General features: G+C 42.1%; 2 protein-coding genes across 2 annotated transcripts; both read left to right on the plus strand.

The window, feature by feature from the left end:
- Positions 1-3,157: 3,157 nt before the first annotated feature.
- Positions 3,158-6,866, plus strand: LOC143333177 (beta-crystallin A1-like). Its single transcript, XM_076751149.1, has 7 exons — positions 3,158-3,256; positions 3,592-3,653; positions 3,774-3,892; positions 4,046-4,187; positions 4,278-4,420; positions 4,548-4,704; positions 6,764-6,866. The coding sequence occupies exons 2-6, from the start codon at positions 3,615-3,617 to the stop codon at positions 4,693-4,695; spliced, it is 591 nt and encodes a 196-aa protein (XP_076607264.1). The 5' UTR covers positions 3,158-3,256; positions 3,592-3,614; the 3' UTR covers positions 4,696-4,704; positions 6,764-6,866.
- On the plus strand, positions 6,799-14,396 carry LOC143333174 (Golgi SNAP receptor complex member 1-like). Its single transcript, XM_076751147.1, has 9 exons — positions 6,799-6,869; positions 7,368-7,488; positions 7,631-7,706; positions 7,888-7,995; positions 8,154-8,245; positions 11,084-11,158; positions 13,289-13,318; positions 13,455-13,537; positions 13,873-14,396. The coding sequence occupies exons 1-9, from the start codon at positions 6,815-6,817 to the stop codon at positions 13,995-13,997; spliced, it is 765 nt and encodes a 254-aa protein (XP_076607262.1). The 5' UTR covers positions 6,799-6,814; the 3' UTR covers positions 13,998-14,396.
- Position 14,397: the final 1 nt, after the last annotated feature.

The following is a 14,397-nucleotide window of genomic DNA, read 5'->3' on the forward strand; positions in this document are numbered from 1 at the left end:
CTGACTTCTTTGGAATATGGGTTTTAAAAATATTTCAGTGACAGGGAACATTTTACTGTAGACCTGCACTTCTACTTTTGATGCTGAAACTATATATTCTTCATAAGATGACACTTAAAGTACATTTTGCTGATGATACTTCTGTACTTTTACTTAAATTCTCGCCTTTTACATCTCATGTTATTGCTATCTTCAAATGATCTGAATACTTCTTCCACTGCTCCTTGTGGAAGCAATCAGCCCCCTAAAATTCAGCCGAGCATGAATATAGGGTTGTAAGTCTAAGTTGCATCTGCAGCCTCACACACCAAACATGCATCAGTTTGATAAATTCAGCTCCAGATACCCCTAATTTATCCAGACTTTGCATTCACAGCTATTGTCTCATGCTGTAAGCAGCCATAACTGCATGACGACTACTGCACTGGAGGAAAAAAAAAAAAAAAAATCATATGCTGCATATTGAAACATATCATCATATCTTTGTAACCCAGCTGGAGAAGCTGAGGAGAGAGCAGAATGGAAACAACTCTGCAAGGTGTTAATCCTATTCCTGTCTCTCTTTCATTGTCTACTGATGCATGTCAAGTCTCTGCATGACTCACTGAAGATCTCAGTCACACATGACTATCCATCACGGCTGTGCAGTGGCACTGTGTGTGATGGCAACAGCGCCAAACCAGCTGTAACTGCAGCAGCCAAAACAATAAAGCTAGGACAAAGGCCTGCCTTAATATTCAGAGTATATGGAGATTTCAGGTCCAGGAGCAGGAGGCACTCTAAAAAGCCTTTTCCAGCTACATTAATGTTTCACACACGGCTCTGCACTGAATGACCCCAGAAAGCTTGAGAGGTCTTTAAGAGTGTGGCTAAATTAATCATCACAATACACCTGGAAAGCAAGGGTTTCTGTGGAAATGTTGCACCCTAGAGGCAGTGTGCATTTACTGCAAAGCCTAATATAGACTGGTTTGTCCTTTTTCAGGTGGCGGAACAAGAAGTGAATGATTTTTGTTCCTGTACTAGCTGTATTGTGATGGGCGCTCCAGGCCCTGCGTGTGCACTGGCAGTCAGTTAAAGTGAGAAGTGAGTTTGTTTTCGTTCATATGCTGATGAAAAATCACCTGCCGCTGTCGTTACCTCCGGCTCAGGAGTGACACAGAAGTTCAACCAGGAGGAATGAAATGACTTTCAAATTGAATTAGTTCAAGTCCTGCTCGGAAAAAATGTTGTTTTTTTCTTAACTTGAATCTCAAGTGAGATTTGTCAGTTTTAGCTCATTATTTCGTGCCATTTTGTTGGTCAGTGTGTGTCAGCGGTCAGTTAAACATGTGTAGAAGAAGGTGAGGGTCTGATGTGTGTGTGTGACATCTGTATGTGCGCAGTACAGTCGGCTATATGGTCACTGTGGGCTCTTCACATCGGCCTGCTGAGTTTGCTCGTCCCTTTGTCACGTCTGAGCTGCTACCATCAGCAGAAACACACACACACACACACACACACACACACACACACACACACACACACACACACACTGACATACATGCCTCTCCCGTCTCACATTCTGATCGGAACAAACCCACTTTGATCAGGAATGTGCTCGCAGACATATTTTTATTGTGATGTTATTTGTGATATATCCACCTGTATCTCTCTGTGTCTCTCTGTTGTAGACACAATCAGGGAATTACATGCACACACACACACAGACAGAGAGTCTGGGCAATGTGCTGACCTCAGTAAGCCATTCCTAAATGTTTATTGTTCAGTGCAGAGGAGAGAGGAGGGTGCACGCTCAGTTATGTACCTACATGCTGCTCTCTCTGTTTGTCGTTTGCTCTGTGCTTGCTTACGACACAATGAAGAGCACTGTATAAAACTGTAAAACACACCTTTTAATTCAGAGGTTTGGAATAGAGAAAACGCTTTGAAAGTGCCTCACCAAACACTGAAGACAGCAGTTTGGATTCTAAAAATGTGTGTCAGTTGTGTAATAATTATTCAAGCTGTCAATGACAGATCATCCGTCGATGCCAAAACGCTGCCGGTCCTGCCAAGACCGCCTGTCAAACGGTGTCATTGCCCCCTGCTAACCTTCATTGTTGGTTTACTCACTTGTACAGGTTTTCCAAAAATAGCAACAGGTACTTTCATTCAGAAGTCTCATTTAAACCACAACGTGGAAACAGGACAGGCGCTGCTGGTGTTCACAGAGAGGGTGAGTCAGGCTGTTTATATCTCCGCACACCCACCAGACTCTCATGATGGGCTGCTGCCATTTGGATTTCAGCTCTACCCAGCCTCTATGATCAATAAAACTGCCTGATTAGATTTCCAACGTAGCCACCATCTTCCTATTTCAAATCCAGTGTTAATGCCATTGATCCGGTTCGCCCAGCCACCATAAAACTTTGTGTTCAAAGTTTCAGGAAATTAGATTACTGTTGAAATGCATTTTCAAATGAGTCAAAACAAGGTGGAGACCAGCGGTTGATCTGAGTCTTACGAACAAAATGATGATGTCTGATACACATGTTGCACATGTATTAATGAGCAGGGACGCTGAGGGTCAATCAGAGACAAAGACACTCCATACAATGAAAACAAACAAAATGACACCTCTGTCCTGCCACAAAAAACAGTGAGGAGGAAACTAATGTTCCTGCTAACAAATGTCATGCCAATCTTTCCAAGCTTTTGGAGAATCTAACTCTTTGTATTAACATTAATATGACGTCAAAAGACTGTAAATAATTTACAAGTGTCATTCTTTTCATTCAGTAAATCACAAAATCACTTTCAAACATCCTGTGTGTGTCAGTGACGTATAAAAAAAGTTTTGGATTGTCATACAGGAGCTTGAATCCTGGAATCAGTTCTTTCAAAGTAAATCAAAACAGCAACATGAAGTGTTTCACCACTGTACTTCCACATAGGCCTGTATGATGATAGATCCACGTACTGGTGAGGAAAGTTGGCCTGTTTTTTTCCCAGCATATACATTTACCACAGAAGCATAGGTAATGCAGTATAGCCGTTTGCCCTCTTTGTGTTTGTTTGAATCACCGTGTGTCTCTGTGTTAACCCCTCTGTGGCTCACACAGCAAAACAATGGAGTCCAAAGCAAAGTGCTGACACGAGTCCAGCCGTGCCTGCCCCCTGGCCCCCGACACCCAAGGGTGTATATATACCCCCAGACACACCATCTCTGCAGACCGTTCAGTGGAACACTGCGACACACAGCTCACCAGTTTGGGTAGGTCAGACCAGTTAAACATACAGTACAATTTCCCAATCTATGGACATGATATGAAGTAACAGCAGGGAGTCTTAATTGGCACTTGTTTATTACCTCGACTGCAAACAAGGATAATTTCAAAACAGGAAGTTAAAGCAAATCAAGAGCTTATACTGTGACAAACCAGGGAGTTGAGTGTGTGGAACAGTAAGCAGTGCTGAGCTAATGTCACCCTGTTTAGCAGCTGGCATGAAGAACTGCTGGCTACTGAGATATGTGAGAGTATGATAATCATAAAGGTTTGTTTTTAGCATTTTCTTCCATCCCTGCCCTGAGTGTGTATTTCTTCACAGGTACTACTGAAAAAGACGACAAAATGGCTCAGACAAACCCAATGCCCATGGGCCCTTGGAAGGTAAGCGCATGGCGTGCATGCTTAGCACTACATTACCCATGAGCACAGGCAGCAGTAGTGTTTCAGTTGTCATATATCTTTCTGCGCTGAGTCTTCATTCATCCTTTCTGCGCTGCACAGATCACTGTGTACGATCAGGAGTACTTCCAGGGCAGGCGTATGGAGTTCACCGCCTGCTGCCAGAACATCATGGAGTGCGGGATGGAGAACATCCGCTCCCTGAAGGTGGAGTGTGGCGCGTACGTATCCAGAAAGCTTCTCCTCACTTTTGGAAAAATCCTGAAACTGATTTAAAGGGCAAACCCGAACAATTTCTCTTTAGATTCTGAGAGCTGTAAAGATTTTGTATCTCCTTGGTTTCTGGCTTTATTGTTCTCACTCTCTGCTCGCAGCTGGGTGGGCTACGAGCACTCCAGCTTCTGCGGCCAGCAGTTTGTCCTGGAGAAGGGAGACTACCCCCGCTTTGAGGCCTACAGTGGCAGCAACTCCTACCGTATTGAGAGGATGATCTCTTTCAGGCCCATCTGCTGTGCTGTAGGTTCAATATACAACGCAGTAACGGCCCTTGGCTCATTTTAGGCCACCTCAGGTTGTGCTGAACCTCCTTTCTCCCCCTTTGTACAGAACCACAAGGAGTCCCGCATGACCATCTACGAGATGGAGAACATGATGGGTCGTCAGTTCGAGCTGTGTGATGACTACCCCTCTCTGCAGGCCATGGGCTGGATGAACAAGGAGGTTGGATCCATGCACATTCAGAGCGGAGCGTAAGTCCATCGTCGTGATGTTTGATGCACACACCATCACCTGAGTCACGCCTTCAGCTACGTGCGTCACTATTTCACTTGTTCAAATTCACTCACTTAATTAACATGTTCTTTTGTATTCCTGCAGCTTCGTGTGCTACCAGTTCCCTGGATACCGTGGCCACCAGTACATCATGGAGTGTGACTGTCGCGGAGGAGAGTACAAGTGTTACCGTGAGTTCGGCTCCCACTCCCAGACTCCCCAGATTCAGTCCATCAGGAGGATCCAGCACTAAGAGGGGAGCGTATCCTTCACACATCCTGATCTCCTCCTCCTCCTCCTCCTCTCCCTCCTCCTGCACTTCCATCTCTCCTTCTCTTCCTCCTCTCCCCCAACCTCCATCTCCTCGGCTCCATTGGTCCGGCTAGTCTAAGCAGGATCCTGAGCTGGAGTTCAGGTGCTTACTGGTGTCAGTGGTTCATAGCACTTTTTTTAAAGAAACATCACAAAAGAAAGGAAAGATGTAAGAAAGACAGAAAATAGGAATGACAGAATTGAGAGAAAAAGCTGAATCAGTGTGAAAGAGAGGCCTCAGCTGCCCAGGCCGGCTGCAGAACGGTGAAAACGCCTCAGAGTTTTTGCTCGTTTTCATCTCCACCATTGATGGCATCATCATCATCATCATCACCATCATCGTCATCGTCTTCTACATCAACACGATCACCAGTCTTGCTGTCACTGTGATTTCCATGACTGCCTGTGTTTAAGACGATGAATAAAGAGAATGAGCAAAGAAACAGAGATTCACAATACATGTACCTCAGTCACGTCTGTGTCTTGTCTTTCTCCACTGATGCCACTGCTCAAATCATCATAATCGACCTGTTAAACGTGAACTTGTTAGTTGAATCCCATGGGCAAAAAGTCAAGATATGGCTGAGAATTAACCTCTTTAAACTCCACTAACCTGTCATAGGGTTGTTCAAACTCTCGGAATTTCTCTGTGAATCTCAAAGTTTCAGATATTAAATCTGTCAGGCTGAATTTTGGAGAAAGGTGCACGAAAAAGGTGCCAAGATTTTAGCAATATTTCCATTTCATTGAATGGTGCAGCTATAAATAGTATGGCGTCATGGTATTGAATATGTTAGTAAAATTCACATTACTTCAACAGAGAGCTGGAATAAGTCCATAGAAGTTTTAAGATACTGTCAAACAATGTGGAATTAGATGATTTTAACAACCTTAAACCTTGTTAAGTGGAAACTAAAGGGAAAAATTCCAGAGTTTGTTACACCTCATTTGTACTGAAGAGTAAACCACTAGTTTATAATAAGTAATTGGAGTTCAAGCATCTGACACATCCCCCTAAAACTAGATTTTAAGGTGAATAAAATAAGATGGATCAACAAACTAAAACTTGGAAAGAATGAGTCTTGTTGTGATCCATGTTGGTGGACAATATGGGAAATGTATACAAATCTCAGTCAACCACACAATCCTACCTACTGATGGAAAAGAGTCAGAAAATCCTCCATGGATCGATGGTCCTGTCCTGCAGAATGTCACTCTTTATTAGATATACTCAAGAAGCAAGATTTGTTCCAGCTGCCTATGAAGTGAAATGTCTTTTCATTTCCCTACTATTTTCCAACATGAATTCACCTTGACTTAGCTAAAGAGCCATGATGGACAAATGCTGTGGTAACTTTTTAATAATCAGCCCTCTAGCAGTGGAAGCTAACCCAGAACGGCACAATTTTGAGTTACTTGCTCGTTACCTGAGCATTTCCATGTTGATGCTGCTTAATACTTCAGAATGAAATTGTTCTTTTTGCTCTACATTAATCTAACAGCTACTGTTACTTTGCAGATTAAGTTTTCACATTAAAAAAATATGATGAACTTACGTACTGTAATGCATTGTTATTGATTAAAATAGATGAGCACTTAATGTAGTTAAATTAGATCCCAGCCACCTACAGCATTAAAATACTGCTGACACACTAATGCTGTAATGCCCAGTGTAATGGGCCATTCTACCTGATGAGTGCTTATGCTTTAAGAAAATTTGAGTCATGTTCTTTAACTGTCTGTGAAATTTGAATGCAGAACTTGTAATGTTGGTATTTTAGGCTTCCTAAGGTGAAGAGCAGTCATCATCATGAAGCTACATCACAGAAAACACTTCACAACAGTTTGTCCAGCAATGAATGCATTAGACCATTGACCTTGATTTCAGTCATTTGGCAATAAGCCTGTCGGGCCTGTGCCATCGTGTTTCACATTTTAACCTTCGAGATAATAATGAGTGAGCGACCACGCTCAGTTACTGAGTTGGATGTGGCCCTTAACCACTAGAGGCCGCTGTGGCTCAAATGAGACTTGCGACAGTTGCTTCTTCTTTGCGGCGGATGGATGATGACATGTCAACAACAAACATGGCAACTACCAGCAACTATTGGGAAGGTAAATTATGTTACAGCATTTAATTTAAAACAATTGTCTGCTTGTTATTGTTCTTCAGCGATTCGGGTCAAACACCATTAACACGTCCCTTGATACGTTACGTTAATAAAAACTTTATATCCAAGAGGAGGAGATACATTTAGCTAACCTGTTAGCTTACGAGCTAACGGCGAACTTTTAAAGTTGTTAGCTGTTGTTGTCAGTTACTGTTTTACTACTAAATGAAGTGCCGTCCTTCCAGATAATTTAGCATAACAAATTGTACCGAGGTGAGTTTTTCTTCGCTTGGCTTTGGTCGTCTGCTACCTGTTTGCAGCAAAAGGCCAAAAAAAAGTGAAAACAGAAAGTTTTTTTTCTATAAATGAAGGCCTTGCAGCATTAAAACATTACGTCGTCGACAACAACGAATGGTTTACTGTCATGTGTGGGTCAGTGATTTGGTGGTCCAGATTATCGTTTCTTGATTGTCGTGGATGCTTTTTCTGTCTCTTCACTCAGATTTGCGTAAACAGGCCAGACAGCTGGAGAATGAGCTGGATCTCAAGCTGGTCTCCTTCAGTAAGCTCTGCACCAGCTACAGCAGCAGTAGCAGCCGGGACCAGCGGACCAGAAACAGCAGGTCAGCAGCCCAGTCCTCCCTTCACTGCAACCATGTGGATGTAGCCTTACTTCTGCTGACCTTGGGTGTATGATTTAAATACCTGTACGGGCTCACTGAGCGAACGTGAACTAGCATCCTTTCCTTTTAATCCTCAAATCAGGTCTGATTCTGGTGGCTCATCTCAAGACAATATGCTCGTGGCCATGACGACTGAGCTGGAGCAGCTATTGGCCAATGTAAGTCAAACATCACACACACATGATTGCCAACAGTCGTAGCTTAAAGGCTTCCCTTCAGTAGCAGCTGTTGAAGCCCCAAGCCCAGGTGATGTGGCACCCAAATAGAAAAAACATCATTGCTTTTATGGATACTTGATATTAATTGTGTTCTGTTTTGTTTTGGGTTTTTTTTTTGCAGCTTACAGCGGTCAACGACAAAATGGCAGAATACACAAACACCCCAGGAAGTTCTTCACATAACGCAGCACTGATGCACACCTTACAGAGACACAGAGACATTTTACAGGTACAGTCACGTCACTTTCATGTATTATTCAGGTCCACGTGTAAGTTGTTTTAAGCATTTTCTATATTTAGAAGAAGAAGCATTTGAGACACATCCTGTCATTCTGTCAGCGTCATTGTGTCTTGCTGACTTTAACTTGATAATTTTTCACCTGGTAGGACTACACTCATGAGTTCCACAAAACCAAAAGCAACTTCTTCAGCCTGCGAGAACGAGAGGACCTGCTGGGCTCTGTTCACAGAGACATCGAGTAAGCACCCTCATGCATAGCTTGACAGTAAAGACGTATACTTTAGGCAAATGCAACATTATCCTCTTATGGTTTTCCTCATTCACCACATTTGTGTGTCTTGTATGAAACACTTGTTTATGTGTGCGTAATCAATAAGAACTGTTGATGAACATTGACAATATAAAACACAGCTGCCAGAGTCCTCACAAGATCTAAGAAGTTTGATCATATAACACCTGTCCTGAAGTCTTTGCATTGGCGACCAATACAAGTGGTGGCTGATTTCAAATCCTCTATGGCTGTAAACAGAATGTCTCCTTCCGGTGTCTCCAGTCTTATTACTCTGAGGGCTCTATCACGTCCTTTATAGTCTCTTGATGCTTCTTAACTGTTCCTAGATTTGACGAAAATGAATTCCAAGTAGGGGATAACAGCATCTCTGCGTCCCAGATGCTGCACATTCAAGCCTTATCATACGCAGACTGCTGAGATTTTATAAATCCAGTCTGAAAACACATCTTTTGTCTGTGTGTGCCACCTCTAAATTCCCTGCCTGGGAAATCAACAAAAGTGACGATAAGTTACCCCCAATTTTGCTGAAATCTGAGCTTTGATGTAGTTTCCTGACCTCAATCCTGTCATTGGAGATCCCCGATGGGAAAAATTAAATCCACTGTAATTCTGTCAGTGAGTAAGTTGGGATGTCCAGCAGAAGTTCAGTGATCACTGACATTCAGCTCTTGTCAAATTAGTCTTGTTTTCAAGTGACAGCACTGATTGACAAGTTTGTTCAAAATGCAGTTTGGTCCGTCTGTAGCGATTATTCTCGTTGATTATTCTCTTGAACTGTTTCTTGATTATTTTATTAATTGTTAACGTCGTAAAATGTCAAAACATTGTTGTGAAAGTTGCCCATTGCAGTGCCCAGAACACAAGTTGATCTATTCAAATTGCTTGTTTGGTCTGACCAACCAAAATCAAAACATATTCAGTTTACTATAGTAGATGATCTGGAAGAAGAAAACCAGCAAATATTTACATTTGAGAAGCTGGAACCAGTGAATATTTTTGTATTTTTGATTATAAAATAACTTAAACTATCAGTTGTTGCAGAATACATCTCTGTGGATCAGCTAATCAACAGTATCGTTCTAAATGATGCATACAAAAATAACGACTTATGCTGTTTAATATTATGTAATGTAAAAGCTCTGGCAAATATGGTTCAGGCTTTTCTTGACCAAATGTCAACAGGAAAAAGATAGAAACTGGAAACTTCGTTATTTCCCATCTTTTAAGTGGTTGCCTAATCTTTCTTTTAAAAAGTCTGTCTCTTGTAAGTCCCCCAACTTTATGGAAGTGCACATCTTCATCACCTGAGCACTCTCTAAATCTGCACAGTCAGTCTGTGCTTCCTTAATTCCTTCCATCCCTGGTTTTTCCTTTTACCATTTAATTTCTCACATTTTCAACCGCCACCCCCACCCCCCGCCACCCCACCCCCCCTTCTGTAGACTTTTGCTATGTTTTTCTTAACCAGGAGGAGGCAGAAATGTCCAGTTTGTTGCTGAATCCCCACAAACTTTGATCATCTCCATTCCTTCCTCATGTTTCACCTCTTCTTATCAGGCGAGCTACTTCTCTCTCTCCCTCTCTCTCTCTCTCCCTCTCTCTCTCTCTCTCTCTCTTTCTCTGGGGATATCTCTCCTAAGTGCCTTCTACAGTAAATCAAACCGCAAGGCTTTCATTCAGCCAAAGCCGAGAGATAGTGGTTACATCTGGCCTGCCTGATAACAGAGAAATGTTTTATCAGGGCAAGAGATGGAGAGTAACACAGTCAGACAGGGAGAGGGAGAGAGAGAGGGGGACACTGTCCTGATCTGGTGTTGGCCGATTACAGAAATGATGAGAGTGAACTGAGAGAAGTGGAAAAAGAGTTAAGAGTGAGGGGCAACATATGAGGTAATGGGTGATGAATTGGCGATCAGTCCAAATAGAGAGGGGATGCTGTAAATAAGAGATGGAGGACAGTGTTGTGGGTTAAGCAGAGCTAATCACTTAAAAGCTTTAACACAGGAAGCACATAATCAGCATCCAGGCATCAGTTAATAGGAGGCAGTGAAATCGTCCTTTCAGACTGAGGCAAAGACTGCGGAAAATCTTGTTTTTTGTGGCGCCTTCTTCTCTTAGCAATGCTGCATAGACATGATTAAGGAGGGTGGGGTGTTGCTTTAGGTTTTCATGAAGCACCCAAAAAGTTGAACAGTGAGGAAGTTAAATTTGTTTGCACCACCCAACGAAGCGAGGTCTTGTGGGGATCCCATACATACTTGTATGAAAATAAAGGTTTATTTTATTTTGATCGATGTGAAAAATGTGCTGTTATATTGTGGAAGTTCCCCAGAGTTGTTGTTTGGCAAAAATAACAGTGATGATTGACTGTTCCTGGAATCTGTGGAACTTCTGTGTCATTCTTTAAGTGCAGCATGCTGGAGCTATAACATGGTGGTGTAACTGTCAGTGCTGGCTTTATTTATAGCAGCGTGGCTCCAGGGATGGCAATGATGATTCGTTGGTCAGTCCACCACTTTGGTCCAAACTGAAATATCTGAACAACTATGTAATGGATTCCAATGAAATTTTTTGTTCACACTACCCAAAGGACAAACCCTAACGACTATGGAGATCTCCTGACTTTTCAACTAGCTCCTCCAGCTCAAGTTTTCACGTATCCATTGAAATATCTCAGCCTCTGCTGGATGGATTGGAAGAAAGGTCAGAAATGCATCCTGCTCCTGTTTGTCAATCCAATTCTCCATCGTCTGAAGTTTCTCCCTCTTCGGTTTTCTCATTCAGGTCTTACAAGAGCAGCTCAGGCGTGAATAACAGAAGGACTGAGCTCTTCCTGAAGGAGCATGAACATCTCAGAAAGTAAGAGATTTCTCGATAAGTTCGGGTTTGTGGTGCATATGTGAAAGACACCTGGACAGTGCCGTGTGAGACATGACTACTGGTATATGTGCTGTCTTCATGCACACGCACATATGCATATCAGTGGTTTATTGGACATGTTGTTAATCACGTTTCCTTGTGGCTATTAATATATTTCTTATGCACTTTCTAATAACTGCACTCACTCAGAGGAAGATTAACACAGAAGAAAAAAAAAAAAAGAGTGGCAGTAAAACTGAAACTGAAAATTGAAAGCAGAAGACGTCAAATGCATTACAGCGGCCTGCAACAGCTTTTCCCGACATGATGTGGAACAGCTCAGAAATTTGGCCATGAGAACGAAAGGAGGAAAATCACCTTTTTTTGGCCCTGATCTGAGTCCACATCCTGTAATATTTGGTATCTGCTGATGCTGCTTGAGTCAATCTTCATGCTGTATTTACCTAAACGTTGACTATGTATCTGACATAGCAGCTGTGCAACCTACTTAACCTGGCACTCCGTAGTTTTCACAAGCTGCTTGAGCCAAATACTGGAGGTCCCGCTTTAAAAAATACTACGTTTAGAAGCTTAAAGTATAGATGTGATGTGAGGAAAAGCTTAATTTGGAAAATGTGACTCCAGAAAGTCATGTGACGCAGTCACCAGAGAGAAGATATAATAGTCTGTTTGATACTACAGAAACACTCACAGCTGTACAAGTTACAAAGCACTGGTGCATCAAATTACTCATGGAATAATCAGTGAGACTGTTGTAAAGAAGCCATGCTGCAGCAGTCACAGGCTGAGGAGGACAAAGCAAAGCAGAGTTCACGAAAGGAAGATCAGATTTTAATCAGCTGATACTGATCATTAAACTATACCCAGATCAGCTCAGGATATCTCTTGTCTTTTGGTGTCTTGTCTTTAAATTCTGCTGGAGAGAAAGACGTCATTCTTCCAAAATATTTTCCTGCATTTGGTGTTTTGATGATGGTGGAGCCTGCGCTGCGGCTGGTTAACAGTGGTCTCAAAGAAATGGATATCATCTTTAAAATCTCCCAAAGAGCATCAAACATGTTTTGTTTTTAATGTGGTCTTTTTTTTCCACACAGTTCATTTCCTTGAACAGAAGAAATTATAGTAAAATGTCAACTTGATTATTACACAGCGGTTGATGCTATGGTATAATGTTGAACATGAATGAGAATTGCAATCATACGATCAATATGGACTTACGCTCTTTACCCACTGAGCTACTGAACATCAAGGAAAAGCCAATGATTAACTAGAACTGCTTGTTCCAACCAACAATGCCACTGACAAAAGATCCAAACAAATCCATGATCACGCCCAGAAAACTGGGTTTACAAACCGGTGATCAGACAACTTTGTCAAGTTGTATGAGATGGAAAGTAAGTTCACTTAGAAGAGGAGTAATTAAATAAAGAAAGAAAAAAGAAAGCACATAAACCAAAGCGAGAGGCCGCCTCGTCTGTGCACTAAGATGAAGAATAGCGAGATAAAGCCGAGGACAGCAGCAGATAGATGGTGGGAGAGGTGGACGGATAGATGGAGGAAGTATAAAGCGCAGTATTGATTTTTGGTCTCCAGTGGAGTCCGCCAGGATGCACATTGCAGCCCTTATATGCTCTGCTCAGCTCTGGACTGAACGCCTCATTTTTCTGTCCGTCACTTTTCTCAGCAGCTGATTTAAACCTCGTCTGCGTGTGTGTGTCCAGGCTCTGCGTCGCACCTCAAACAAATAACACAGGCATCAGTTTACCATCCCGAAATTTATATATCTGTGTGTTCAGAGCAGTTATATTATAGAGATTAATTGGTTTCTGCTAACGATGGGCGCTGGATTTGGCCAATCAGCTGCCCCAAATCTTCCATTAACCAGCACTTTCCCCTGTCTCACAGGAAGTGCTCCTTTTATGATAATAGACCCAAAGAGCTGTGTAGCTGCATGGCGAGGGCTTTCCCTGTGTGCTGTAGTATTCACCAAGCAGGAGAAATATATACAGTGTGTTTGAAATTCTATCAAAAGTGATGAATGCTGAGAGATGTTATGTCGTTTGAATCTTTTGTAAGCTGACTTTTCCTTTTTCCGTCTCATGTTCACAGCTCAGACAGTCTTATTGACAATGCAATAAGGTGAGCTTTATTACTCCATTCGTCCACACATCAGCAGCACGTTTAGCTCCATTCAAACCAGCTTAATGTGATGCCGTGCAGACAGCTATATACGTCTTGTCCTGCCGCTAATCCCTCACGGTTTCTGTCCCTCCAGTATCGCCATGGCTACCAAAGAGAACATCACATTTCAGCGTGGGATGTTGAAGTCCATTCAAACCAGGGTCACAACTTTAGCCAGTATCCTTTTAGCATTTTAATCATTTTTTCTTCTTCTGTACTTTCTCTCTATAAGAATGCATCTTTTCATGTGCAGTCCATCTGTATCAGTGGGCCTCGGCTGCAGAACCACAGTATATAAAGACATAAAGCAGGATAACGCAGCCTCACTTACAGTGAAAGCTGGTATGGCAGACATTAGACTGCACCATTAGGCACCATTTATTCCTTTTCCTGGTTACGTTAGGAGCCCCGCTGATGTATTCTCCCTGCTGCTTTCTGTCTCTTACTCACTGCAAGGAAAGGAAAAACCCTTCTTAATTATTTTCCTTCACCACACTTCCCTCACCCCTCAGATCGTTTCCCCGCCATCAACAATCTCATCCAGAAAATCAATTTGCGCAAGAGGCGGGACTCTTTAATTCTAGGCGGGGTGATTGGCGTCTGCACCATACTCCTGTTGCTCTACACTTTCCACTGATGCTCTGGTGAACTGACGGACCGGTACTTTCTTTAAGAGCCGAAAATACTCATTACAAACTCAGTTCAAGTATTTTTTATGATTTCATATGTTCTTCCTTCTATTGTCATTTGCTCTTCTTAAAAACAGTTTAAAGACTTAAGAAAGGATTTTATTTTGAAAATTATATCACCTCAAAGTGAGTCTTAATTGGAGGTGAAAGGGTTTACGTATTGTCTGAATTATAATAATGATATGATCATTTGTATCTTTGAATTTATATATTGCTGCTTGTATCCTGTTGGAATTTTAACTCTGTACAGATGTATAAAGTAATATTTGACTGGGATTGCCTACTGATGATACATACTTCTTTTTGCACTATTGGCAGTGCCTAACAAAATAAAAGTGATGAGCTCAC

The sequence above is a fragment of the Chaetodon auriga genome, chromosome 15, assembly GCF_051107435.1.
Source record: "Chaetodon auriga isolate fChaAug3 chromosome 15, fChaAug3.hap1, whole genome shotgun sequence".
In the NCBI taxonomy this organism is placed as follows: Eukaryota; Metazoa; Chordata; class Actinopteri; order Chaetodontiformes; family Chaetodontidae; genus Chaetodon; species Chaetodon auriga.